This window comes from Mobula hypostoma, chromosome 8, assembly GCF_963921235.1.
Source record: "Mobula hypostoma chromosome 8, sMobHyp1.1, whole genome shotgun sequence".
Lineage (NCBI taxonomy): Eukaryota > Metazoa > Chordata > Chondrichthyes > Myliobatiformes > Myliobatidae > Mobula > Mobula hypostoma.
This window is the reverse complement of record NC_086104.1, coordinates 30761727-30788445: the sequence shown is the minus strand read 5'-3', so window position 1 is coordinate 30788445 and position 26719 is coordinate 30761727. Positions and strand designations below refer to the sequence as shown.

The following is a 26719-nucleotide window of genomic DNA, read 5'->3' as shown; positions in this document are numbered from 1 at the left end:
TCTGGCAGTGTTCGCATGCATAAAAGGAGTTTATCTCATCTGGGAGTGAAGCATCACGGCCATTCATGCTTTTATGCAGACTAAGAAAGGGATAATAAAACTACACCTGTCTGAATACCTGCAGTATTAGTTACATTCGGACACGTCTCGTTAGCGTGGCAGCAGGATGGCTGCATTATGTATTCCAGGGACCAATTGATTACACTCATGCCCGCTGATTTAGCGAAAGAGCAGTGGACATACCGGCTAAAATCTGGAGGAAAAGACACAGAGGATGCAGAGGGGGATCAAAAAGACGAGGGAAGAGGACAGGGTCGAGACAACAGAGACTTTTGCAGAAAAGAAGTTATAAGCCGTGTCTCCCCTCTCTTATCATGGGAAATGTGAGATCACTGGGGAATAAAATGGACAAACTGACTGCGCTTGTCAGGAGTCAGAGAACATTTCGGGAGAGCAGTGTCATGTGCTTCACTGAGACGTGACTGCACAAGGACATACCCGATCAAACCGTTTCCATAGAGGGCTTCCAGACGGTTCGAGCTGACTGGAATTGCACTGAGAGCGGTAAGCGTAAAGGAGGGGGGCTGGCGGTTCTGGTAAATAACAGATGGTGCAATCCTGGGCATATTACGATCAAGGAACGGGTCTGTAGCCCAGATATTGAACTTTTTGCTGTTGGACTCCGGCCATATTATCTGCCAAGGGAAATCTCGCATGCAATTGTGGTTAATGTGTACATCCCTCCCTCTGCCAACCCGACATCGGTGTGTAACATCATTTACACCATCATAGCCAGACTACAAACCCAGCACCCGAGTGCCCTCATTACCATCTCGAGTGACTTCAACAAGGTTACCATGGCTAGAACACTGCCCAACTTCACGCAGTATGTGAGCTGTACAACCAGAGGGGAGAGGACTCTGGATTTGATATACACTAACGTTAAGGATGCATACAGCTCCTCTCCCCTCCCCCCACTGGGAAGGTCAGATCGCAACCTGGTGCATCTAAAACCCTGTTACGTGCCTCTGGTGAAGAGTAAACCTGCAACCTCGAGGACAGTGAGGAAATGGTTGGAGGAGGTTTATGAGGCGCTCCAGGGTTGTCTTGAGGTGACAGACTGGCAGGCACTCTGTGAGCCACATGGAGAGGATATTGATGGGCTCACAGAGTGCATCACTGATTACATCAACTTCTGTGTAGACTGCAATGTTCTGACAAGAATTGTCCTTTGTTATTCAAATAACAAGCCATGGGTGACAAAGGACATTAAGGACATCCTGAACACTAAAAAGAGGGTAAATTGGGAGGAGCTGAGGGCAATACAGAGTGACCTGAAAGCCAGGATCAGGCTAAAGACAGGTACAGGAGGAAGCTTGAGTAGAAACTCCAGCAGAACAACATGAGAGAGGTCTTGGGGGGTATGAGGACCATCACTGGGTTCCGGCAAACTAGCAACAGAGGAGCGGAAGGCAGTGTGGACAGGGCCAATGAACTTAACCTGTTCTTTAACAGATTTGACAGCTCTCATGACTATACCCGTTCCCTACACGAAACCACCACGGTGAGCTTCACGGCTGAACAGGTGAGAAGACAGCTGAAACGTCTCAACCCAAGCAAGGCTGCAGGACCGGATGGTGTCAGTACCAGGGTGCTCAAAGCCGGTGCCCCTCAGCTATGTGGAGTACTTCGCCATGTATTCAACCTGAGCCTGAGGCTCCGGAGGGTTCCTGTATTGTAGAAGACGTCCTGCCTCGTCCCTGTGCCGAAGACGCCGCGCCCCAGTGGCCTCAATGACTGCAGACTGGTGGCATTGACCTCCCACATCATGAAGACCCTGGAGAGACTTGTTCTGGAGCTGCTCCGGCCTATGGTCAGGCCACACTTAGATCCCCTCCAGTTCGCCTACCAGCCCCGACTAGGAGTTGAGGATGCCATTGTCTTCCTGCAGAACCGTATCTATGCCCACCTGGACAAGCCAGCGAGCACTGTGAGGGTCATGTTTTTTGACTTCTCCAGTGCGTTCAACACCATCCGCCCTGCTCTGCTGGGGGAGAAGCTGACAGTGATGCAGGTGGATGCTTCCCTGGTGTCATGGATTCTTGATTACCTGACTGGCAGACCACAGTACGTGTGCTTGCCACACTGTGTGTCCGACAGAGTGATCAGCAGCACTGGGGTTCCACAGAGGACTGTCTTGTCTCCCTTTCTCTTCACCAGTTACACCTCAGACTTCAACTACTGCACAGAGTCTTGTCATCTTCAGAAGTTTTCTGATGACTCTGCCATAGTTGGATGCATCAGCAAGGGAGATGAGGCTGAGTACAGGTCTACAGTAGGAAACTTTGTCACTTGGTGTGAGCAGAATTATCTGCAGCTTAATGTGAAAAAGACTAAGGAGCTGGTGGTAGTCCTGAGGAGAGCTAAGGTACCAGTGACCCCTGTTTCCATCCAGGGGGTCAGTGTGGACATGGTGGAGGATTGCAAATACCTGGGGATACGAATTGACAATAAACTGGACTGGTCAAAGAACACTGAGGCTGTCTACAAGAAGGATCAGAGCCGTCTCTATTTCCTGAGGAGACTGAGGTCCTTTAACGTCTGCCGGACGATACTGAAGATGTTCTACGAGTCTGTGGTGGCCAGTGCTATCATGTTTGCTGTTGTGTGTTGGGGCAGCAGGCTGAGGGTGGCAGACACCAACAGAATCAACAAACTCATTCGTAAGGCCAGTGATGTAGGGATGGAACTGGACTCTCTGACGGTGGTGTTTGAAAAGGGGATGCTGCCTAACTTGCATGCCATCTTGGTCAGTGTCTGCCATCCACTACATAATGTACTGGTTGGGCACAGGAGTACATTCAGCCAGAGACTCATTCCACCGAGATGCAGCACTGAGCGTCATAAGAAGTCATTCCTGCCTATGGCCATCAAACTTTACAACTCCTCCCTTGGTGGGTCAGACATCCTGAGCCAATAGGCTGGTCCTGGACTTATTTCATAATTTACTGGCGTAATTTACATATTACTATTTAACTATTTATGGTTCTATTACTATTTATTATTTATGGAGCAACTGTAACAAAAACCAATTTCCCCCAGGATTAATAAAGTATGACTATGGCTATGTATCTGGTGACCACTCTGTAATCTCTGTCTCAGATGCCTACATCAGAATATATTTCATGAGGGTGAACCCTTTCAAGGTGTCAAGATGTACCGATTAAAGCACCGAAAGCCTGTGTCAACCAACTGGCGCGGAGTGTTCAAGGTCAAAGTAGTTGGAGGTTTCAACCTGTTTCAAAAAGGTAACAGTTATACCAGTACCCAGGAAGTGCAGGGTGAGCTGCCTCAATGACTTTCATCTACTGTGATGAAGTGCTTTGAGATGTTGGTCATGGCCAGAATCAACTCCTGCCTTAACAAGGACCTGGATCTGCTGCAATTTTCCTGTCGCCATAGGAGGGCTACAGTGGATGCAATCTTACTGGTTCTCCACTCAGCCTTGGATCACCTGCACAATAGCAATACCTACACTTGGCTGTTCATTGATTACAGCTCAGCATTCAACTCCATCATAACCTCAGTACTTATCAGCAAGCTCCAAAACCTGGGACAATGTACCTGCCTCTACACTGGATCCTTGACTTCATCGGGAGACAACCATCAATGCAGATTGGAAATAACATCTCCAGCTGATAATCAATACAGGCACATCTCAGGGATGCGTGTTTAGCCCACTGCTCTACTTTCTCTACGTGTATACTAATGCTTAGCACACTTGAAAAGCCATCTATATATTTGACGATGACACAAACATTGATGAAATTTCACATGGTGACGAGCGAGTATACGGGAGTGAGACCGATCAGCTGGCTGAGTTGTGTCACAACAACAAACTTGCACTCAACGTCAGTATGACCAAGAAATTGATTGTGGACTTCAAGAAGGGGAAGTTGAGAGAACACACCAGTCCTCATTGAGGGATCAGAAGTGCAAAGGGTGAGCAGTTTCAAGTTTCTGAGTGTCAACATCTCTGAATATCTATCTTGGGACCAACATATTGATGCAATTACAAAGAAGGCACAATAACTGCTATATTTCATTAAGAGTTTGAGGAGATTTGGTATGTCGCCAAAGACCATCGCAAATTTCTACAAATGTACCATGGAGAACATTCTAACTGGTTGCATCACCGTCTGGTATGGAGAGGTCACTGCATAATTTTGGAAAAGCTGCAGAAAGTTGCAAGCTTAGCTCCATTATGGGCACTAATCTCCTTAGTATCAAGGACATCTTCAAAAGGCGATGGCTCAAAAAAGCAGCATCCATCATTAAGAACCACGTGACTCAGGACATGCCCTGTTATTGCTGCCATCAAGGAGGAGATACAGGAGCCTGAAGACATATACTCAATATTTCAGGAACTGCTTCTTCCCCACTGCCATCAGATTTCTGAAAGGACAGTAAACCCATTTACACTACCTTACTTTTATTTTTGCTCTCTTTTTGCGCTACTAAATTTATGTATATCATTACAGTAAGAAATATATATTGTAATTTATTCTTTTAATATGTATTGCAATATACTGCTGCTGCAAAACAACATATTTCACAATATCTGCCAGTGATATTAACCCTGATTCTGATTTTGAACTATTCTCCCCAACTTCCTTCCCAACCTCCTACAATGCCAACATATCTTTTAGATAAGTAGTCCAAAACTGCTGTCAATACTCTCAAGTGTGGTCCGACCAATGCTTTATAAAGCCTCAGTATTACATCATTTTCTATTAAAGTCCTCTCAAAGTGAATGGTAACATTGCATTTACATTCCTTAGCATCAACTCAACCTGCAAATTAACCTTTAGGAAATCCTGCATGCGGACTCCCAAGTCCCTCTGCACATCTTATTTTTGAATTTTTTCTACCTGCTAAGAAAATTATTTCTTCTACCAAAGGGCATGACTATACACTTACCTACACTATATTGCATCTGTTTTTTTTGTCCATTCCCGTAATCTGTCTCAGTCCTTCTGTTGTTCCCTATTTCCTCAACGTTACCTGCCTTTCCATCTATCTTTGACTTGGTCATTGACATATAACGTGAAAAGAAGTGGTCTCAACACCGACCCCTATGCAACATCATTAGTCACTGGCAGCCAACCAGACAAGGCTCCCTTTATTCCCACTTTGCCTCCCGCCAGTTAGCAAATCTTCTATCCATGCTAGTATCTTTCCTAAAATAACATGGGCTCTCAACTGTTAAGCCTCATTTTGCAGCACCATGTTAAAATCCTTTAGAAAATCCAAGTAAACAACATCCACTGACTCTAATTTGTCTAACCTGCTTACTATTTCATCAAAGAATTCCAGCACAGTTGTCAGGCAAGATTTCCCCTTAAGAAAACCATGCTGATTTATGCCTATTTTATCATGCCTGCAAAATCTCATCCTTAGTAATAGTCTCCAACATCTTCCCAATCACTGAAGTCAGGCTAACTCGCCTATAATTTCCTTTTTCTGCCTCTCTCTATTCTTAAAGAGTAGAGTGACATTTGCAATCCAGAACCATTCCAAAATCTAGTAATTCTTGAAAAACCACTACTAATTCCTCCACAATCTCTTCAGCCTCCTCTTTCAGAACTCTGGGGCGTACATCATATGGTTCAGGTGACTTATCTACCTTCAGATCTTTCAGCTTCCCAAGCACTTTCTCATCAATAGTAGCAACTAAACTCACTTCTACCCCTGAATTTCTGGCAAGGAGTCTTCCACAGTGAAGACTGAAGGAAAATTCTTATTAAGTTTGTCCCCTATTGCTATCTCTAGCATCATTTTCCAGTGGTCTGATATTCACCCTCGACTCTCTTTTACTCTTTATATACCTGGAAAAAAAACTTTTTGTATCCTCTTTTATATTACTGGCTAGTTTACCTTCATATTTTGTCTTTTCTGATGTTACTTTTCAGTTGTCTCTGGTTTTTAAAAGCTTCCCAATCCTCCAACTACAAACTAATTTTTGCTATGTTGTATGTCCTCTCTGACTTCCTATGTCAGCCACAGTTGCCTCATCCTCCCTTTAGAATACTACTACTACTTTGGAATGTATCTGTCCTACACCTTCCAAATTGTTTCCAGAAACTGCAGCCATTGTTGCTTTGCTGTCATCTCTGCTAGTGTCCCCTTCCAATCAACTTTGGCCATTCCTCTCTCACATCTCTGTAATTCCCTTTATTCCACTTTAATACTGATACTGATAAAATGTGTGGCCACTGGAAGATCCTGCTTTCTCTAGCGGACAGAGCGTAGGTGCATTCCTCAGGGATCGCTCCCTACGCGACTCCCTTGTCCATTCGTCCCCCCCATCCGTCCCCACTGATCTCCCTCCTGGCACTTATCCGTGTAAGCGGAACAAGTGCTACACATGCCCTTACACTTCCTCCCTTACCACCATTCAGGGCCCCAAACAGTCCTTCCAGGTGAGGCAACACTTCACCTGTGAGTCGGCTGGGGTCCGGTGCTCCCGATGTGGCCTTTTATATATTGGCGAGACCCGACGCAGACTGGGAGACCGCTTTGCCGAACACCTATGCTCTGTCTGCCAGAGAAAGCAGGATCTCCCAGTGGCCACACATTTTAATTCCACATCCCATTCCCATTCTGACATGTCTATCCACGGCCTCCTCTACTGTAAAGATGAAGCCACACTCAGGTTGGAGGAACAACACCTTATATTCCGTCTGGGTAGCCTCCAACCTGATGGCATGAACATCGACTTCTCTAACTTCCGCTAATGCCCCACCTCCCCCTCGTACCCCATCTGTTACTTATTTTTATACACACATTCTTTCTCTCACTCTCCTTTTTCTCCCTCTGTCCCTCTGAATATACCCCTTGCCCATCCTCTGGGTCCTCCCCCCCTTGTCTTTCTTCCCGGACCTCCTGTCCCATGATCCTCTCATATCCCTTTTGCCTATCACCTGTCCAGCTCTTGGCTCCATCCCTCCCCCTCCTGTCTTCTCCTATCATTTTGGATCTCTCCCTCCCCCTTCAACTTTCAAATCCCTTACTCACTCTTCCTTCAGTTAGTCCTGACGAAGGGTCTCGGCCTGAAACGTCGACTGCACCTCGTCCTAGAGATGCTGCCTGGCCTGCTGCGTTCACCAGCAACTTTTATGTGTGTTGCTTGTTATTCATGTGTACAAGGTTGTACATAAGTCAGGTACTCATAAGCTAGGAAAGACCTGTATGTTGAAATATCAGGAGCAGGAACTTTTATAATGTGCAAACACAGATTTAACATCCCTTCCCACTCTGACCTTTCTATCTGTGGTCACCTGCAAAGTTACAACAAACTTGAAGGACAATTTGCAGTCATACAGGCATAGTGCAGCCTACAAATATGCTATAAAATTTATCAACATTAACTCATTTGTTTTCCTTGTCTGTATTAGGGCTGGCAATTCCTGCTGGAAGCCATCCATCTGTGATACTGACTGTTTCTCTCCCCACTATTACAACCGGACTTGCTGTGCATGTTCCACAGCCCTGCTATTAGCAACACATAATGCAAACTGAAATCACACTTTAACTGTCTCATTAACCCATTTGACAGAATCTCACCCTTTGTGCTGTTTGTCCTTTCTACCATCTTCTCTGCAATGTACATGTGCAGTAATACTAAAGACGCTTTATGAATGTGGTGCATCACAAATAATCTTTCTCTTGGGGTAGCACTAGAAAATAATTTGGAGTTAGAATCCTGGTTTCTTGAAAAAGTATGTAGTACTTTCCCGGCATATATGACAAATAAACTCTTCTCTGGCTTCTAGGTATCGGTTATAATTGACATTTCAATGCCATCTTTAGGGATGATGCCTGGGCATGTCTAGTTATATCCCCGCAGTCCGTCCCTCATGATTGGTTAGTCATCCAATCAGTTTCCTGCTCTCCCACCTTGTTTACAATCCAGTTCTTATTTAGAGCGAGACCTTTGTCTTTGTTAAAATTCTTTTCCTCCAGTTTTATTTCAATCCCAACGTAGAGCAGTTCTCTCTGTTTGATTAACTGTGTGAAATCTATTTTGGATCCAGAGAGTCTCCTCAAGAAAATAAGACGATTATGCACAGCATTCCTACAGAATGGCTACAAGGTGAAAGAAATCGATCAGGCCCTTGAAAGGGCTGACAGAAAAACCAGGAAACCTAACAACGAGGAGGAGGCTGTTGCTACCGCCTGTTTCCACAGTTTCTAGAAAGATTGCCAGGATTCTGAAGAAAGGTTGGATTAATACCATCCAAAAACCCGTAAGGAAGCTCAAGCCCCAGTTCATGCGTGTCACAAATGAACTGGGGCTCAGAATGGCTGGTGTTTCCAGGCAGGACACATGGTGGAAACCCACATCAAGCAGCACAGGAAGGTGTATCCATTGAGTTACCTGGCAAAATCGGTGATAGCAGAACCTTACATTCACAATGGCCACAGGATTGACTTCAGCACGAAACTACTGTGCCGCGCTAATGGCTTTTGGGGTCACCTGGTAAAGGAAGCCACTGAAGTAAAATGAGAGGGAAAGCATTTTTTAAAAGACAAAGGTCTCACTGGAATTCGATTGTACACAAGGTGAGAGAGTAGAAACCTGATTGGTTAGTCCTCATCCAATCAAGAGGGACGGACCACAAGGGTGTAAATACCACCAGACTAGACATGCCCAGGCATCATCCCTGGAGAAGCTGGCAGAGTTTGTCATTGAAACATTGGTTATAATTGATAGCTGTACCTGGCTGGAAGCCTGAGAAGAGTTTATCCGTCCTGGTTTCTTGTTTTATCTGTAATCTGGACGTGAAGAAACTTGACATTAATAGGATATATTGCTGAGGTTAATTGTATCTTACGTACAAAGTTAACTTTTGCAGTCTAATAATGACCACATTTAAAAGTTGAGAGCATTGTTTGCACCTACTTCGTCCGGAGGTTGGAAAAATATCCTAGTTTGTGAACAGAAATTCAGAATGAAAGTGGTGCCTTTTTATTTAAATTGACCATCTTCAGGTTGAGGGATGAGGCATTTGTTCATTTTAAGTCTCCATTAATTTTGTCCTTCATCCACCTTTCATTCTTTCTTGGCCAGGAATGAAAGCTGTAAGCAGAGATGATGTGCAACCTATGAGCTCTCAGGTACCTACTGAATTTGATATAGTAAGGGTGATGTGTCAAGAGTTTCAAATCTTTCCAAATCCCACCTGGGTCAGACCTGTTTTCCAGGATTTGCTATTTTTGCATGAAGATGCAGATCAAATTGGAAAAATGGACACTATCTTGAGCTGGGCAGTAGTTCTTCCATGTGTCGCATTGCATGATGAGGATGAAAAGGGTATTTTCATTTTGTATTGTCCCCTCTGTGGGTTTCTGATTTGAAATTAACTTTGAATAATTCAGACTGATCCATTGGGACAAATACCTAATGATTTCCTATCATTTGCTTTGACAAGGCTTAACCTGGTGGAGGCTTTTGTGGAAGATACAGAGCTTCGACAGAATTTACAAGAGGATCTTCTTCGGCGTTTTCCTGACCTCAATCGCTTGGCGAAGAAGTTTCAGCGTCAGGCAGCGGTACTACAGGATTGCTATCGTATTTACCAGGCTGTCAATCATCTCCCAAATATGGTGCAGGTGTTGGAAAGATATCAAGGTAAGAAGTAACACATACAGTACTTGTATGGTCAACATAAAGAAAATGATATTCTGCATAGAACATTAAAAAAAAATTTGCAGATGCTGTAAATCTTCAAATCTTAGAGAAGCATAACAGTATCTATGAAAAGAGAATCTTTGAGTTACTGTTTCAGGTCAAAGATCATTTGTCAGATCTGGGAAAGAAAAAAATTAGTTTTAAGTTGCAGTGAAGGTAGGGGAGATACAAGACCTATGGAATAATTCTGATAGTGTGACACTGGCGGGAATGCACTTTAGATGATGTCACCTGTTGGAGAACAGTTAGGAAAAAGGATGTGAGCAAAGAAATACAAAACAAGGGCAGTTAGTGAAAGGGAGAACACAGACAGACAGACAAAGGTAAAAGCTGCAAAGTGTAGAACTAAGAAATGTTCAGTAGGTTAGCCCATGCTAATAGAGAGGAAAACTGAGTAAATTCTGTTCAATGGATAACTTAAAGCAGAACTAACCAGTTCTGATGCAAACTGGAAGTTATAGAATTTGATAGTGAGTGAAGGTGATCCAGTTGAGTATCCATTTTTATTCCAAGTCACTTGTTCCATTTAGATAAAGATAGTGGCAACATTGGGCTGAGCTTTAACAGTTTAGGAGACTTCAGACGGACAGATCAGAGTGGAACAGAGATTTTAAACTGACAGGCAAGAAGAAGCTTAGAGACATCCTTGCAGACTGACAGCAGTGCTCCGCAAAGCAGTTACCCAGTGCAGACGAAACAATGTTGTGTCCACAGAATGCAGTACACTGGATTGAAAGAAGTGCAAATGAAGTGCGCATTACCTCTAGAGCCTTTTGTCTTACAGTGTTTTAGAGTATTTCCACCAGGTGAACTACAGCAGCTCAAAAGAGCATGTTCTCAAGTACAATTGGGGATGAGCCGTAAATGCTGACCATAACAACGATGCTTGCACTTACAAATGACAAATACATAATAAAGAAGTCACGGTATTTCTTTGGTCCATTAAGTTTCTGGTCAAGCATGATCCCCAGGAAGTTTATGATTAGGTCTAAGTGGTAGTAATGACATTAAATTTCAAGAATAGGTGATTAGATTCTTTGTTGGAAATAGTGACATGAATGTTACCAGTTCTCATTCGGTGCCTATCTATACAGAGTTGAAACGAAAGTTGAACACTATGCCAACATCAGCAAACATTTTCATTTCTAACCTTATTGTTGAAGATAAGACATTACTGAAGCAGCTGAAGCTGTGTGAGTTCAGGGATTGCCTCAGGGAACTCCTGCATTAATGTACTAAGGCTGGCATAATTGATTCTAATGATTACGGAGTTCTGGAGCATGGTGAACAGTTGGAGTGCTTTATGTATTTTTGTAGTTTTTGTAATTGGCATTTACTGACCTGATCCATTGCTGAAGCTGGAAATATCCATGGAGGCTCCTCATTAAATATCCTTCAACAAATTGCATACAATAATAACTACAGAACTTCGATCTCATCCATTTGTTATGGGATTACATGGTCCTGTCTGTTGCATGCTGTTTTTGCTGTTCAGTACATGTGTACTGGTTGCAGCATTGTCAGGTTGACAGCTTGCTTTTAGGTACGCTTGGCCACTGTTTTCAAAGTTCTCCTGCACTCTTCATTGAACCATTGAGTCTTTCTCCTCTGGCTTGATAGTAATATGATGTGCTTTAGCTCCAAGGCTCCATTCTGTTGTACCTTTATACTGATGCCCATTTTAGAGCATCCAAATCTGTTCTATGTCTGTTCCATTCAGCATGATGGTGGTAGCAACAACATAATGAAGGCAGTCCATGGTAAAGTTGGGAGTTTGCATTGCAATCCGTACTTTCCCCTGCCAATACTATAAAGAAAATGAGTATCTGCAACCGAATAGTAAGGATGACATCTGGCAGATTAATTCTCGTGTGGGTTGACTCATCATTTGCTGCAAACCCAGTATGGCACTCTGCCTTTCTGAACTCTCTCAGCTCTGCCAGTTATGAGGCTGCTTTTTACCAACTTTAATGATCTTCATCGAAGTACATGTAATTATGTACAGTATTGTGCAAAATGTCTTGGGGAAATACACAACCCTGGGATTAATTTTCTTGTGGGCATATTCAATAAATCTGTAATAGAATAATAATTGTACGGGGTCTTTCTTTTGTTACATTTAAAATGGTGATTTTGTTGTGTTAATCTGGGGAATGCGGCTTTGTTGTGTTTTAACGCTGCAGAGAGTTTGCGCTAACAGTTTGTTTTACTTTAAAATGAGATAACAAGGTTCTATTAGCCAATGGGTGGTTATGTATCGTTTTGTTTTCGGATGCCATGCTGTATGATTTGACTGTGGACTGAGTTTTGGCGGGGAGTCGGAGGAGAGACGAGGAGGAACGCGGACGTGTGGAGAGGCTCCGGTCGATCACTCAGGGTGGTCCCGAGCCATGAGTCGACGGAATTCGGGTGGTCGTCTGACGTCGAATTGAGCTCCAACGGTAGCGCGCGAAGAACTTGGACTTTGATAAGTGTTGGCGCCTTTTTTTTCCATTACTTTCCTCTCTGTATCAAATGCATATTAATGTCATAGAATTAGTAATATCTATAAAGTGTATTTGTTAAAATTTACTGGGTATGCTGGCTGATGATTTTTTTTAATATAATTTTTATTGAGTTTTCAAAAAGAATACATGAAAAGATAAAATCTACCCTCTTCCCCCCCCCCATATATATATAGTCCTACCTAAAAAGAGAGAAAAAAGAAAAGAACCGCCTGGGTATTGGAAAGTTTCCACATGCTCCATGGGATTCAAAATAAATTTGGTGTAGTTATTCGTTACTTTCCTCAAGGGACCAAGGTCTTTATCGGAGCACTTAAATATGCCATCCTATCTTTTGTAAATAAGGGCGCCAAATATTCAAAAATGTTACATATTTCTCTCTTAAATTATAAGTAATTGTTTTGAGTGGAATAGAACTAGCCATTTCATTATTCCAATGATCCATACTTAAATACGAATCAGATTTCCAAGTAACTGCTATAGTCTTCTTAGCTACTGCCAATGCAATTTTTATAAATTCTTTCTGATATTTATTCAATTTAAGTTTCGGTTTTATCCCTTCAATATCACCTAATAGAAATAATACAGGGTTATGTGGAAGTTGAGTTCCAGTAATTTGTTCCAATAAGACTCTTAAATTTATCCAAAAGGGTTGAATTTTAAAACAAGACCAAGTAGAATGTAAAAAAGTACCAATTTCTTGATTACACCGAAAGCATTTATCAGATAGATTTGAATTTAATCTATTTATTTTTTGTGGTGTAATATATAATTGGTGTAAAAAATTATATTGTACTAATCTGTCGAACATTTGTATTTGTCATACTGTCAAGACAGAGTCTTGCCCAATTTGTTTCATCAATATTAATATTCAAATCTGTTTCCCATTTTTGCTTTGACTTATGGGTTCCTTGTTTAATTGTCTGTTCTTGAATCAAATTATACATACAAGAAATAAATTTTTAAATTTTCCCTTTTTGAATTAAAATTTCAATTTCATTAGGTTTTGGCAAAAACATTGTTTGACCCAGTTTACCTTTTAAGTAAGCCCTTAATTGAAAGTAACAAAAGAAAGTATTATTAGATATTTTATATTTATCCTTTAATTGTTCAAATGACATCAATATACCTTGTTCAAAACAATCTCCTATAAATTTAATCCCTTTTTGGTACCAATTATATAAAAGTTGATTGTCCATTGTAAAAGGAATAAGTCTGTTTTGAAACAAAGGTCTCCTTGCTAATAGAGATTTCTGTGTTTCCTTATCAACATTTATCTTATTCCATAGATCAATCAAGTGTGTTAATATAGGAGATTCTTTCTTTTCCCATATCCATTTAGATTCCCATTTATATATAAAATCTTCAGGTCTATTTTCTCCTATCTTATCTAGTTCTATTTTAATCCATGCTGGTTTTTGATCATCGAAGAAAGATGCAATAAATCTAAGTTGATTTGCTTTATAATAGTTTTTAAAGTTTGGAAGTTGTAACCCTCCTAACCTAAATTTACATGTCAATTTTTCCAATGGTATTCTTGACATTTTATCTTTCCAAAGAAATTTTCTCACACATTTATTTAACTCTTGAAAAAATTTCTGTGGCAATTGTATTGGTAATGTTTGAAACAAATACTGTAATCTAGGAAATATATTCATTTTTACAACATTGACTCTACCTACTAATGTTATTGGTAGTATCATCCATCTGTCAAAATCTTCTTGAATTTTTTTTCAACAGTGGTAAATAATTAAATTTATATAAATTCTTTACATCATTATCAAGTCTTATACCTAAATACTTTATACCATTTACCAGCCATCTAAATTGGGTTACTAATCGACATTGACTATAGTCTCCTTTAGTAAGAGGTAAAATTTCACTTTTATCCCAATTTATTTTGTAACCTGTTACCTTCCCATATTCATCCAATCTAGAAGATAGTTTATGTAACGAATGTTGTGGGTTTGTTAAATAGATCAAAACATCATCGGCAAAAAGATTAATTTTATATTCCTCCTGATTAACTCTAAAACCCATAATATCTGGATCAATTCTGATTAGTTCTGCTAATGGCTCTATCGCCAGTACAAATAAAGCAGGTGATAATGGACAACCTTGTCTAGTTGACCTTTTTAACTGGAATGGTGTTGAAATTTGAGAATTTGTCACTACTTTAGCTTTAGGGTTAGAATTTAAAATTTTAATCCAATTTATAAAAGATGTTCCTAACCCATATTTTTCTAATACTTTAAATAAAAAATCCCATTCTAATCTATCAAATGCTTTTTCTGCATCCAAAGCTACTACTACACTCATCCCTTTTTTGTGCCAAATGAATTATACTCAGTAGCCGGGTTACATTATCTGCCAATTGTCTATTTTTAATAAATCCTGTTTGATCCATATGTATTAATTTTGGTAAATATTTAGATAATCTATTTGATAAAATTTTTGCTATTATTTTATAATCCGTATTCAATAAAGAAGTAGGCCTGTATGATGTTGGTTTCATAGGGTCTCTGTCTTTTTTTGGCAATACTATTACAATCGCTGTTGAAAAAGGTTCTGGAAGTTTATGTATTTTTTCTGCTTGACGTATTAGTTCCATAAAAAGAGGAAATAATAAATCTTTAAATTTTTTATAAAATTCAGGTGAAAAACCATCTTCTGGAGATTTATTACTTTGGAGTGATCCTAAAGCTTCTTCAACTTCTTTTAATGTAAAAGGCATATCTAATCCCTTCTGTTCTTGCAAATTCAATTTTGGAAGAGAAATTTGTGATAAAAACCTTTCTATCTCATTAACATCATTTTGGGTTTCTGATTGATATAATTCAGAATAGAAATTTTTAAAAGTTTCATTTATTTCAAGAGGTTTATAAGATACTTTATTTGCCCTTGTTCTAATTGCATTTATTGTTTTGGAAGCTTGTTCTGTTTTCAACTGCCAGGCAAGAATTTTATGTGCTCTCTCACCTAACTCATAATACCTTTGTTTAGTTCTTATAATTGCTTTTTCCGTTCTATATGTCTGAAGCGTATTATATTGTAACTTCTTATTAACAAGTTGTCTTCGTTTTTCTTCTGACATATATCTTTGAGATTCTTTTTCTATTTTTGTAATCTCTTTTTCCTATTGATCTAGTTCTGCCATATATTCTTTCTTAATTTTAGACGTATAACTTATTATCTGGCCCCTAAGATATGCTTTCATCGCATCCCATAATATAAATTTACCATCCACTGAATGAAAATTTGTATCCAAAAAAAATTGAATCTGCTTTTTCATAAAATCACAGAAATCTTGACGTTTTAATAATGTTGAATTAAATCTCCATCTATAAGCCACTTCTTCCTTATCAGCCATTATTATTGTCATTAATAAAGGGGAATGATCTGATAATATTCTTGCTTTATATTCCATATTTTGCACTCTGTGTTGAATATGCATTAATAATAGAAACAAATCTATCCTTGAGTAAGTTTTATGTCTATGGGAGTAGAACGAATAGTCTCTTTCTTTAGGATTGATTCTTCTCCATATATCAATCAAATTTAAATCCTTCATCAATGATAAAGTTAAATTTACTACCTTCGATTTTATAACAGCCTTAGTTGATCTATCTAAGACTGGGTCTAAGCAAAAATTAAAGTCTCCTCCAATTAATATTTTTTCATGTGCATCCGCCAAATTCAGAAAAGCTTCTTGTATGAATTTTGCATCATTTTCGTTTGGTGCATAAATATTCATAAAAGTCCATAATTCAGAAAAAAGTTGATAATGTATAATCACATAGCTCCCCGCAGAATCAGTTATTACATTTTGTATTCTAATTGGTAACGTTTTATTGATCAAAATTGCTACTCCCCTCGCTTTTGAATTAAATGAAGCCGCAACAACACTTCCCACCCAATCTCTCTTTAGTTTCTGATGTTCTGTTTCTGTTAGGTGCGTTTCCTGTAAAAAAACTAAATCTATCTTCATTTTTTTAATATGTGTTAAGATTCTTTTTCTTTTCACTGGTCCATTAAGCCCATTAACATTAAAACTCAAAAAAATTCAATAAATTAGTCATTATTCTTAACAAAGTTACTCCAATCTAAAACATTACTTATCTTCTCAACTCTCATAGTTCCTTGGGGAATCTCTTTAAACTTCACCATGTTGCTATGTGTTTCTCTCCCAACCTTCCAGGCAAAAAGAAAAGAAAAGAAAAGATAGAAAGAATACAAAAAAAGAAAAAACAAAATACCCCCCCACTAATGTTGTGAATGAAAAGATACACAACACTAGCCCCTCCATTTTACGGGTCGTGGCAAAAGCCACGCTTGCACACATGATTAGCGTAGCAATCGATCAGTGCTTCTTCCAGCTCCCCCGCAACAAAAAAAAATTATATATAGGCAAAATTAATGTTACTATTCCCAACTAATATTCCTCCAGTTTTAACCTTTCTTACCCCCCTCGTATAATTAATGATATATTTATACATTCATCCAGCTTCAAAAATCCAACAAGTCCATTCTTTAACCCAATCTTCATCTTCAATCTATCTCGCTCCCCTGGATTTGTTCTTGTATCTGGTGAATATTCAGAGAATCTCGCACAAACTGCTCTGCTTTCTGGTAGTCATCAAAAAATCTTTTTTCTCCACCAGGCAAAAAAATCTTCAAGGTTGCAGGATAACGCAGTATAATTTGATAACCATGATCCCATAGGGTTTTTCTCACTGGATTAAATTTCTTCCTTCTCTTCAAAAGTTCATAACTTATATCAGGGTAGAAAAAAACTTTGTTCCCTTTAATTATCAATGGCCCTTTTCTATCCTTGGCAGCTTGAGCAGCTGCCTGTAGAATCCTTGCCTTGTCTTGAAATCTTAAGAATTTTATTAAAATCGATCGTGGATATTGGTCATCTTTTGGTTTTGGTCTTAGAGCTCTATGTGCCCGCTCAATTTCAATTGGTCGAACCTCCTCTTCCATTTGCAAAACATCCGGGATCCAGTTTTGAAAAAATTCTATTGGTTTTTCTCCCTCCGTACCTTCTTTAAGACCAACAATTTTAATATTATTACGTCTACTGAAACTTTCCAACATGTCCACTTTCTCCAAGAGTCGATTTCTTTCCGAATTCCAGACAAGCAAATCATTTCCTGTTTTTTCCGCTCTATCATTCATATGCCCCATTGCTCTTTCCATCTTTTGAAGCTTCTTATCCATTTTGTCTTGTCTTTCCATAACTTTATTATAGCACATCTTCGTATCTCTAAGCTCTTCTCTTACTTTTCTTAGTTCAGCCGTTAATTGCAATATAGCCTCTCTTATGTCTCTATCATCTCCTTTACTTCCAATCGCTTCCAATTCTTCCTCCTCTTCTTCATCTGTGTTCTCTGCAGAATCCAATTCTGACTCTGAGTCATTTTCAATTGCAGTGGCTGTCGGTTCTTGTAGTTTGCGTTGTGTCGATTTGCGCATGCGCATTTCCGGTGCCGCCTTCGAAGAAGCCGTTACCACCGCCATTGCTCCCTGTTCTACCGAAGGAGATCCAACCTGAGTCCGAGGCTCCATCGTTGCAGTAGGCCCTTTTTTCTTCCCGTCTCACGGCTGCTTCGCAACAGCAGACTTCTTTTGTTGCGGTTTAGGAGGCATATCGTAAAGTAGTCTTACAAAGTTTATAAATAGTTTTCAGAAAATATTTATTAACTTTGTTTTGTTTAAACGGTACTTTACTGATTTGTTGCGGGACAGCTGGATTCACACGTCTCAATCCCACGTCATCACGTGACGCCCCCGCTGGCTGATGATTGATGTTTGTGATTGATTCGGGCGGCGACTGACCCTGAGGGGAGTGTTGAAGCAGGTGCTGGGCGGGATTTCCCCTAGACATACACGAGCCAATATAACGGAACGTTACATAATCATAATAGAATCAATGAAAGACCACACCAGCGTGGGTGTTCACCCAGTGTGCAAAAGACACCAAACTGCAAGTACAAAAAAATAATAATAATAATAAATAAGTAACGAAAAGATGAGATGAGTCCTTGAAAGTGAGTCCATTGGTTCTGGGAATGATGGGGCAAATGAAGTTGAGTGAAGTTATTCCCTATGGTTCAAGAGCCTGATATTTCCTGAACCTGGTGGTGTGAGTCCTGATGCTCTTGTACTTTCTTCCTGATGGCAGCGACGAGAAGAGAGCATGACCTGGGTGGTGGACTCCCTGTTGATGGATGCTACTTTCTTGTGACACTCTGTGTAGATGTGCTTGATGATGGAGAAGGCTTTACCTTTAATGGACTAGGCTGTGTCCACTGCTTCTTGTAGATTTTTCTGTTCAAGGGCATTGGTGTTTCCATACCAGGCTGTGCTACAGCCAGCCAATATACTCTCCACCACACACCTATAGAAAGTTTGTCAAAATGTTGTATGTTGTGCTGAATCGTCACAAACTCCCAAGGATGTAGGGGAGCTGCTGTGCTTTCTTCATAATTGCACTTGTGTACTGGGTCACAACAGATCTCAGTGATGGGGCAAATGAGTGTAATTATCTCCTTTTATTCAAGAATCTGATGGTTGAGGGGTACTAACTGTTCTTGAACCTGGTGGTGCAGGTTTTGAGGCTCTTGCACCTTCTACATGATGGAAGCAATAAGAAAGGAACATGGCCTGGTTGGTGAGGGTCTCTAATGATGGATGCTGCTCCTATGACAGCATTTCATGTAGATGTGCTCAGCGGTTGAGAGGGCTTCACCCGTGATGTACTGGGCCGAATCCACTACCTTTTTCCCATTCAAAGGCATTGGCGCTTCCATACCAAGCTGTGATGCAGCCAGTCAATACACTCTCCACTAGACATCTATAGAAGTTTGTCAAAGTTTTAGATGTCATGCTGAATGTCGCAGACTCCTAAGGAAGTAGAGGTGCTGTCATGCTTTCTTTGCAATTGCACTTGCTTGCGGGGTCCAGGACACATCCTCTGAAATAGTAACACCCAGGAATTTAAAGTTGCTAATCCTCTTCACCTCTGATCCTCTGATGAGGACTGGCTCATGGACCTCTGGTTTCCCTCTTCTGAAATTGTGGAGGAAATATAGATTTCTGCATTTAGTTTCACATTTGCCTTCACCTGTTTTTGCTGTAGGAACAAGACCTAGATAACTGTGTTAACTGTTAAGAATACATACTGTACAAGTTACCACAGAAAGAATCTCAGGGTTGTATGTGGTAACATGTATGTACTCTGATAATAGCTTTTACTTTGAACTTTGTAATACAGATAACAGTTGTTAATTGTACAATGAATAGTCCATAATGTCATTCAGTGAAATGCTGAACTTAACTATTAGAATTTTCATTAATGTATTGTTAATTAAAATAGATCTTTCTTCTCTATGTTACTGCCTTAGTTTATCTAACGTAATTCCTGCTAATTGTTTCCACAGGAGCACACCAAATGTTACTGAAAGCTGTATTTATCTCCCCGTTGACTGACCTTATCTCTGATTTTGCCAAGTTTCAGGAGTTAATTGAGACCACATTGGATCTAAATCAGGTATGTGACATAGCTGAGGCAGCTGATATATAAAAATCTTACAGATGTAATCAAACTCTGGAAAGTGGAAGTAAGAGTTTAAAGTTCAAAGTAAATTTTATTATCAGGGTACCTACATGTCACCACACACAACCCTGAGATTCTTTTTCTGCAGGCATACCTAGCAAATTTTTAAAACAGTAACTGCAAAAAAAAAACCTGCAAATGCAGATATTAAATAAATAGCAATAAACGAGCATGAAATACAAAGATAAAAGACTCTTTAAATAAATATAGTTATTCCCTTTTGTCAAAAGCCTGATGCTTGAGGGATAGTAACTGTCCTTGAACATGGTGGTGTGAGTCCTCAGGCTCTTATGCCTTCTATCTGATGACAGCAGCAAGAAATCAGTGGGTGATGAGGATCTTTGGATGCTGCTTTTCTACAGCAACGTTTCATGTAGATGTGCTCAATGGTTGGGAGGGTTTTACCCGTGAAATACTGGGCTGAATCCACTACCTTTTGTAGGATTTTCCGCTCAAAGGCATTGATGTTCCCATACTAGGCTGTAATGCATCCAGTCAGCACACTTTCAACCACACATCTATAGAAGTTTGGCAAGGTTTTTGAAGACATGCTGAATCTCTGAAGACTCCTGAGGAAGTAGAGGTGCTGTTGTTCGTTCTTTGCAATTATATGAATATGATGGGTCCAGGACAGGTCCTCTGAGATAGTGCCACCCAGGAATTTAAAGTTACTGACTCTCTCCACCTCTGATCCTCCAATGATTACAGGCTCATGGACCTCTGGTTTTTCTCTCTTGAAGTGTACTATTAGTTCCATGGTCTTAATGATATTGAGTGAGAGTGTGTTGCTATTACTCCAGTCAGCCAAATTTTCAATCTCCCTCCTGGTTGCTGATACAGCCCACAACAGTGCTGTCATCAGTATTCTTGTGTATGGTGTTAGAGCTGTACTTAGCCACACAGTCATAGGTGTAAAGCAAGTAGAGCAGGGGCTAAGAACACATCCCTGTGGTGCTCCTGTGCTGTTGGAGATTGTGGAGGAGATGTTTTTGCCAATCCAAACTGACTGGGGTGAGGAAATCCAGGATCTTATTGTACAAAGGGGTATTCAGGCCAGGTCTTGGGGTTTACTGATTAGTTTAGAGTGGATGATGGTGTTAAATGCTGAGTGGTAATCGATAAAGAGCATCCTGTTGTATGTATCTTTACTGCCCAGATGTTTCAGGGTTGTGTGAAGAGCCAATGAGATAGCAACAGGTCTACAGCAGATGTTTCGTTAGATGAATTGGAGCAGATCCAAGTCGCCACTCAGACAGGAGCTGATATGCATCAAAACCAGCCCCTCAAAACACTTCATCACTGTGGATGTAAGTGCTACTGGGTGATAGTCGTTTTTACAGGTTACCACACTCTTGGGCACCAGTATGATTGAAGACTGCTTGAAGCAGGTGGATAACACATACTGCCGGAGCGAGAGCTTGAAGATGTATTTTGAATACACCAGCCAGTTGGTTGGCACAAGTCCTCAGTACTCGGCCAGGTACTCTGTCCAGACCGGATGCTTTCCTTGGATTCACTCTCTTGAAGGCGCATCATCTTCAGATACTGAGACCAAAGGATCATTGGCAGACCAAAGGATCAGTGAGCGATGGTTCCACCCTTTTCTGGTGATCAAAAAGCAAGCATAGAAGGCTCTGAGCTCACCTGGAAGCGAAGCTCTGCTGTCCACTATGTTGCAAGGTTTAGCTTTATAGGAGGTTGAGCCACAGCTGCTGAGCATCCCTCATTGATCCCAGTCTAGTCCGGAATCTCCACTTCACCTGAGAGATGGCTTTCCAGAGATCATACTTGCACCTCTTGTGGCATTCTAGTAGCGTTCTAAGAGTCTCTGTGTATTCAATAAAATTAGATTTGCTAATTATGCAGTGTCTTTCAATGAGTGTAAATAATTAATCCAGCCATTGTGGAGAGTAAAAAGAAGGAAATAATTCTCTAATAGCCTTTAAAGTGAGTAAATTAATTTATTTCTCAAATGTCTAAATGAAGTTTGGCAAGGCTAATTAAATTCCTCTCATTATATTGTAAAGTTGTATCATGGTTTGAGGGCAAAGCTCTAATATAAACATCAAAATAGTGCTTTGGGTGTGCAGTCAAATCCATATTGCATGCAATTCATGGAAATGCCTGTGATGATCAGAAGTTGCTTTAACTGCACTGCTAATATCTGTCTTGGAGCTGGTTTTATCTTAATGAGACTGTGCCAGCTTCTGAGTGTTTTGTTTTCCCTAAGGTGCTGTTGATTGGACTTGGGGATAGAAGTCTGCCTGGAGAGTGCTTGCTTGAACCTGTTGTGTAGGCGGTGCATTATTGTTGCCTTTTTTTTATTGTATCATGGTTCAGTGAACCCAATTCCCATTTGCAGAGGTGCTGTAGGATGAAGGGAAATGGCCTTCATTAGTCTGTGATAGGACATTGCACAATAATGTGCAAGAGGTGAGCATATGCTTCATTATTGGTGTTCCCAGTAAACTGCATTTGCTTTTCTTTTTCATGTTTGTAGGAAAGAACACTGGAATAATTCCCTGAATGTTGCCATTGTTTTTTTCCTTCTGTCTGAAAAGAGCCTTTTATTTTCATTCATCATCCAAAAACACCTCTCCCAGCTGTGCAATGGTACCTCTGCCTACACCATCTGCCCTTCTGCTACACACTGCTTCCACTGTGCCCCCTCCACCCCCACCCACCCATTTTCATCTGCCCACTCCTCCTCCCTTATTTAGTTCCATCATACTCCTTTTTCTACAGCTTTGTTACTTTCACCTAAATCCTCCCAGCCTTGTGGTTATTTCTATCCTTCCGTTCCATTTATTTCCTCCCCAGATTTAATGCCTGCCTACTCTTCCTCCACCTCTTCCCTTCATTGAATATAACTACTGTGCCTCCACTTCATCTTTCAGTTCAGATGATGTAACTCGACATGAAAAGTTGACTCTGCATTTCCCTTTATGTCTGCTGCCTGGTCTGCTTAGCTCTTCCAGCAGTTCTTTTTTGCTCCAGATTATAGCATCTGCATTTACTTGTGTCTCCAATTTTATTGTCTGTATTAGAGTCCAGTTCTGTTTTTTTATTATCTTGAGGTTATTGAGTTTTGATTCTGTTAATTTGTTTGATTTTCTTAGTTATTGAGTTATTTGTGGTTCTGGAGTCCTTTCATCTTCAATATCTTTCCTGAAAATGTGAAAATCTGCTCTCAAATCTTACTCCTCTAATTGAAAGAAAGAATTGTGATGGGTTACTGTTCTAGTGTATAATGACAAACATCTGAAATATTAATCATTCCATTTAAGATACAGAGAGATTTGTTCTTGCTTTTAGGAGCTTAGAAAAATAGAGGGCTATGGGTAAGCCAGGTAGTTCTAAGATGAGGACATATTCGGCATAGCTTTGTGGGCCAAGGGGCCTGTATTGTGCTGCAGGTTTTCCATGTTTCTACTTCTGCCTCGTAATCCATGTCAAGAGCTTTTTCAAGAAACAGAAAATACTGTAAATGCTTAGCAGATCAGGCATCTGTAGAGAGAGAAACAAAGTTAATATGATCAATTTCCTTTTCATCAGAAAGATCACCAACTTTATCTTCAGAGAAGCTGCTTAATCTGTAATTCCAATATATTTTTTCTCCCCCTTTCTCCCTTCCCAACCTCAGAAATAGTGCAAGAGCTTCTGTGTGCTAAATGTCCTTTGTGATGATAAATCAATTAGATAACTTTGTGATAGTTATCTCAACATTGAACATAATCACTTGATTTTAACAGGTGGAAAATCATGAGTTTCTGGTTAAGCCATCTTTTGATCCAAATCTAACTGAACTGAGGGAGAAGATGGATGACCTGGAGAAAAGTATGCAGTCAGCTCTCAACCAAGCAGCCAGAGAGTTAGGTACAAAATAGATTATTTTTGTTCATACAACAACACCAATGGCAATTTTTCTTTTGTAGCTTTAATAAAGGTTCCTAAGGTGTTTATCAATAGTAAGATAAAATAGACCACAGATGCCAGAATCTGGAGGGTGGGAAGGGGAACATTCCCAGGAGCACATCACCTTTGCCATCAACTTCCAGCCTGCTCTCAAATTCTTATGGACCATTTCTGACAATTCTCTCCATTTTGTAAATCTCACTGGCTCCAACTCAGGAGACAAAATATCCACGAGTACAGTACTTGTTATAAACTCACTGACTCCCCACAGGATGGCACTTTCTCCCATTCTGTCTCCTGGAAGGATGCCATTCCTTTCTCCTATTTTCTCTGTTTGCCACATCTGCTCGCAAGATGAGGTTTTGTGTCACATGATATCTGAAATTTTTTTTTTTGGCAATCATACTTTCCTTCTGCTGTGGTTGGTGGACTCCTACTCTTGTTTCTCATACTCATCTTCTCACCCTGTCTCCTCCCAGATAGACCAGAGTGAGTTCCCATTGTTCCTACTTTTCAGATCATGAGCTTCTGCATCCAACATACCATGAGTTGTCATTTCCACCAGCTACAACAAGATCCCACAATCACCCCTTTCTGCCTTCTGCAGGGTAAGTCCATGACTCCAAGTTCTGCTCATCCCTCCAAGCCCAAATCTCCCTAACCCTGGCACTTTCCAGAGGAGATGTAACCAAAGATTTGCCTCGTCTAGAAGGATTATTTAGGTCCCTTCCCAGCAACCCCTCCCCCTTCTCTTTCTCATCCTCTGGTCCTCCCATTTTTGCCCTCATTCCTCCTGCTGACTCCATCCACTCACTTCACATACCGGTTCCCCGCCACCCCCATCTAGTTCCAGCTGTCACATCTCCCTTCTCTTCACTTTACAGCAAGGTAGATTTAAATGGCTCTCAAGAAAAAACATGTTTCAGAGAAAAGCCACTCAAAGTTTGCCTAGGGTTTATGGGTAGGTTATGGAATGATTTCCATTCTCATCTTCTGTACTTATCTGAATCTATCTGTGACAATGTTTTGTGTTTTTTGCATTTTTGCATCTTAGTCCAGCAGCTGTCTTCCATCTTCACATTTCCCTCCCTCACCATTTTCACCCCCCCTTTTTCTCTCTCTCTGTCTGCCTCATCTATCATTCACATGCTAAAGCCTTCCAACTCTGCTCACCTACCCTACCTAGCTTCACCTGCCTGTAATCTTACATCCTTCCTTAGTGACAGTACTACTGTGAAACATTAGGTATGGAGTTGGGGGGTACTGTTTTACTGCTTTAATCTGCAGGTTGTTAATATTGAAAACTAGGATCTTGTCTGACATTAGTTGTTCCCAATATCATGTGGGGAGATTTGAGAACTGGCAAGGGACTTACTTATTGGTGTGGAAAATTGGGAGAGAAAATGGGCTGCAATTACTCTTATTGTTTCTAATACACTATAGTAGACAATATAAATTATCCCTCTTTTTTGAGATTAATTACATAATATAGTGGAAAGTGGCTTAAGCAAATGACAAAGAATGATATACACTCAGTAGCCACTTAGTTAGGTTTCTACTGTACCTAATAAAGTGACCACCAAGTGTATCATTGTAGTCTTCTGCTGCTGTGGCTCATGCACTTCAAAGTTCATTATGTTGTGCATTCAGAGCTGTTCCTCTGCACACCACTGTTGTAATGTGTGGTTGTTTGAGTTTACTGTTGCCATCCTGTCAGCTTGAACCAGTCTGGCCATTCTTCTCTGACCTCTCATTAACAAAGCATTTTTTGCCTATAGAACTGCCGTACACTGTATGTTTTTTGTTTTTCACACTATTTTCTGTAAACTCTAGAGACTGGTGTGTGTGAAAATCATAAATAATCAGTAGTTTCTGAGCTATTCATACCACCCTGTCTGTCACCAACAATTATTCCACAATCAAAGTCACTTGGATCACATTACTTTCCCATTCGGATGCTTGGTTTGAACAACAACTGAATCTCTTGACCATATTTGTATGTTTTATGCATTGAGTTGCTGCCACATGATCCGCTCTTTATATGTTTGTATTAACAAGGAGGTGTACAGATATACCTAATGAAGTGGTTACTGAGTGTATTCCACGTTGTAAGCAAGTTTATTCAAGGGATCAAAGTTACTGATAGGCATTAGCATTAGAAATGCAGTTGCACAAAGGCAGCGTATGTTATGAAATGAGGAAACCATGTAGTTTTACTGAGCGACTGTTTGTAATTATGGGATTCCCTAACCTAAACCAACCCTGTGAACTTTCACTCCACAGTAAGGCAGATTTAAGTGGCTTTCAAGAAAGAACATGTTTCAGTAAAAAGCCACTCAGTTTGCCTAGGGTTTACATGTAAGTTATGGAAAAAGGCTCAGAACCCTGGTGAAATGTGAGGGGTGAATAATTCCTTATCCTATTGAAGTAGAATACTTTCTGAAAGTAATATATTAAAAATAAAGCTCTTTTAATAATGTTTACCTAATCAATACTGATACTGGAGGAGATTTAGTTTTTAAGGGTTTTCCATGCTTCCTTCTTTGTCTGCTTCTGGATAAGAAATGAACCAGACTTCTTCCACAGTGCATCTTATAGTGGGAAGAGTTAAAATAAACTTGCACTGCATCTTTTCTGTTGCACTTTTTTTCTACACTGGAAGACACTTTATCAAAAGTTTTGTAATAAGCTTGTATAATGTGCTTTGTGGAAGCTAGGAGAGATTTCAATTGTTTTCTTTTTACCTCCCATAACTGGCAACTTGAAATCCAACTGCTTTATCTCTTTCTGCCCTACAAAGCTATTGTGGAGAGTAGATCAACTGAACTGCAAATAACACCAGAATTTTCTGTTGGCAGAACCACCAATCTTTGTAATTGATGTGATTTAGTAAATGAGATTTGTTTACCACAGTTTAAGATTGAG

General features: G+C 40.2%; 1 protein-coding gene across 1 annotated transcript in view; it reads left to right on the top strand.

Annotated features, from left to right (window-relative positions):
- The window catches only part of LOC134350442 (DNA mismatch repair protein Msh2-like), an 82537-nt gene that overhangs the window by 19819 nt on the left and 35999 nt on the right, over positions 1–26719 (top strand). Inside the window, exons 7-9 of the mRNA XM_063055637.1 lie at positions 9495–9694; positions 19704–19813; positions 23632–23755. Coding sequence (XP_062911707.1) covers positions 9495–9694; positions 19704–19813; positions 23632–23755 — 434 coding nt within the window. The remainder of the gene's footprint in view (positions 1–9494; positions 9695–19703; positions 19814–23631; positions 23756–26719) is intronic.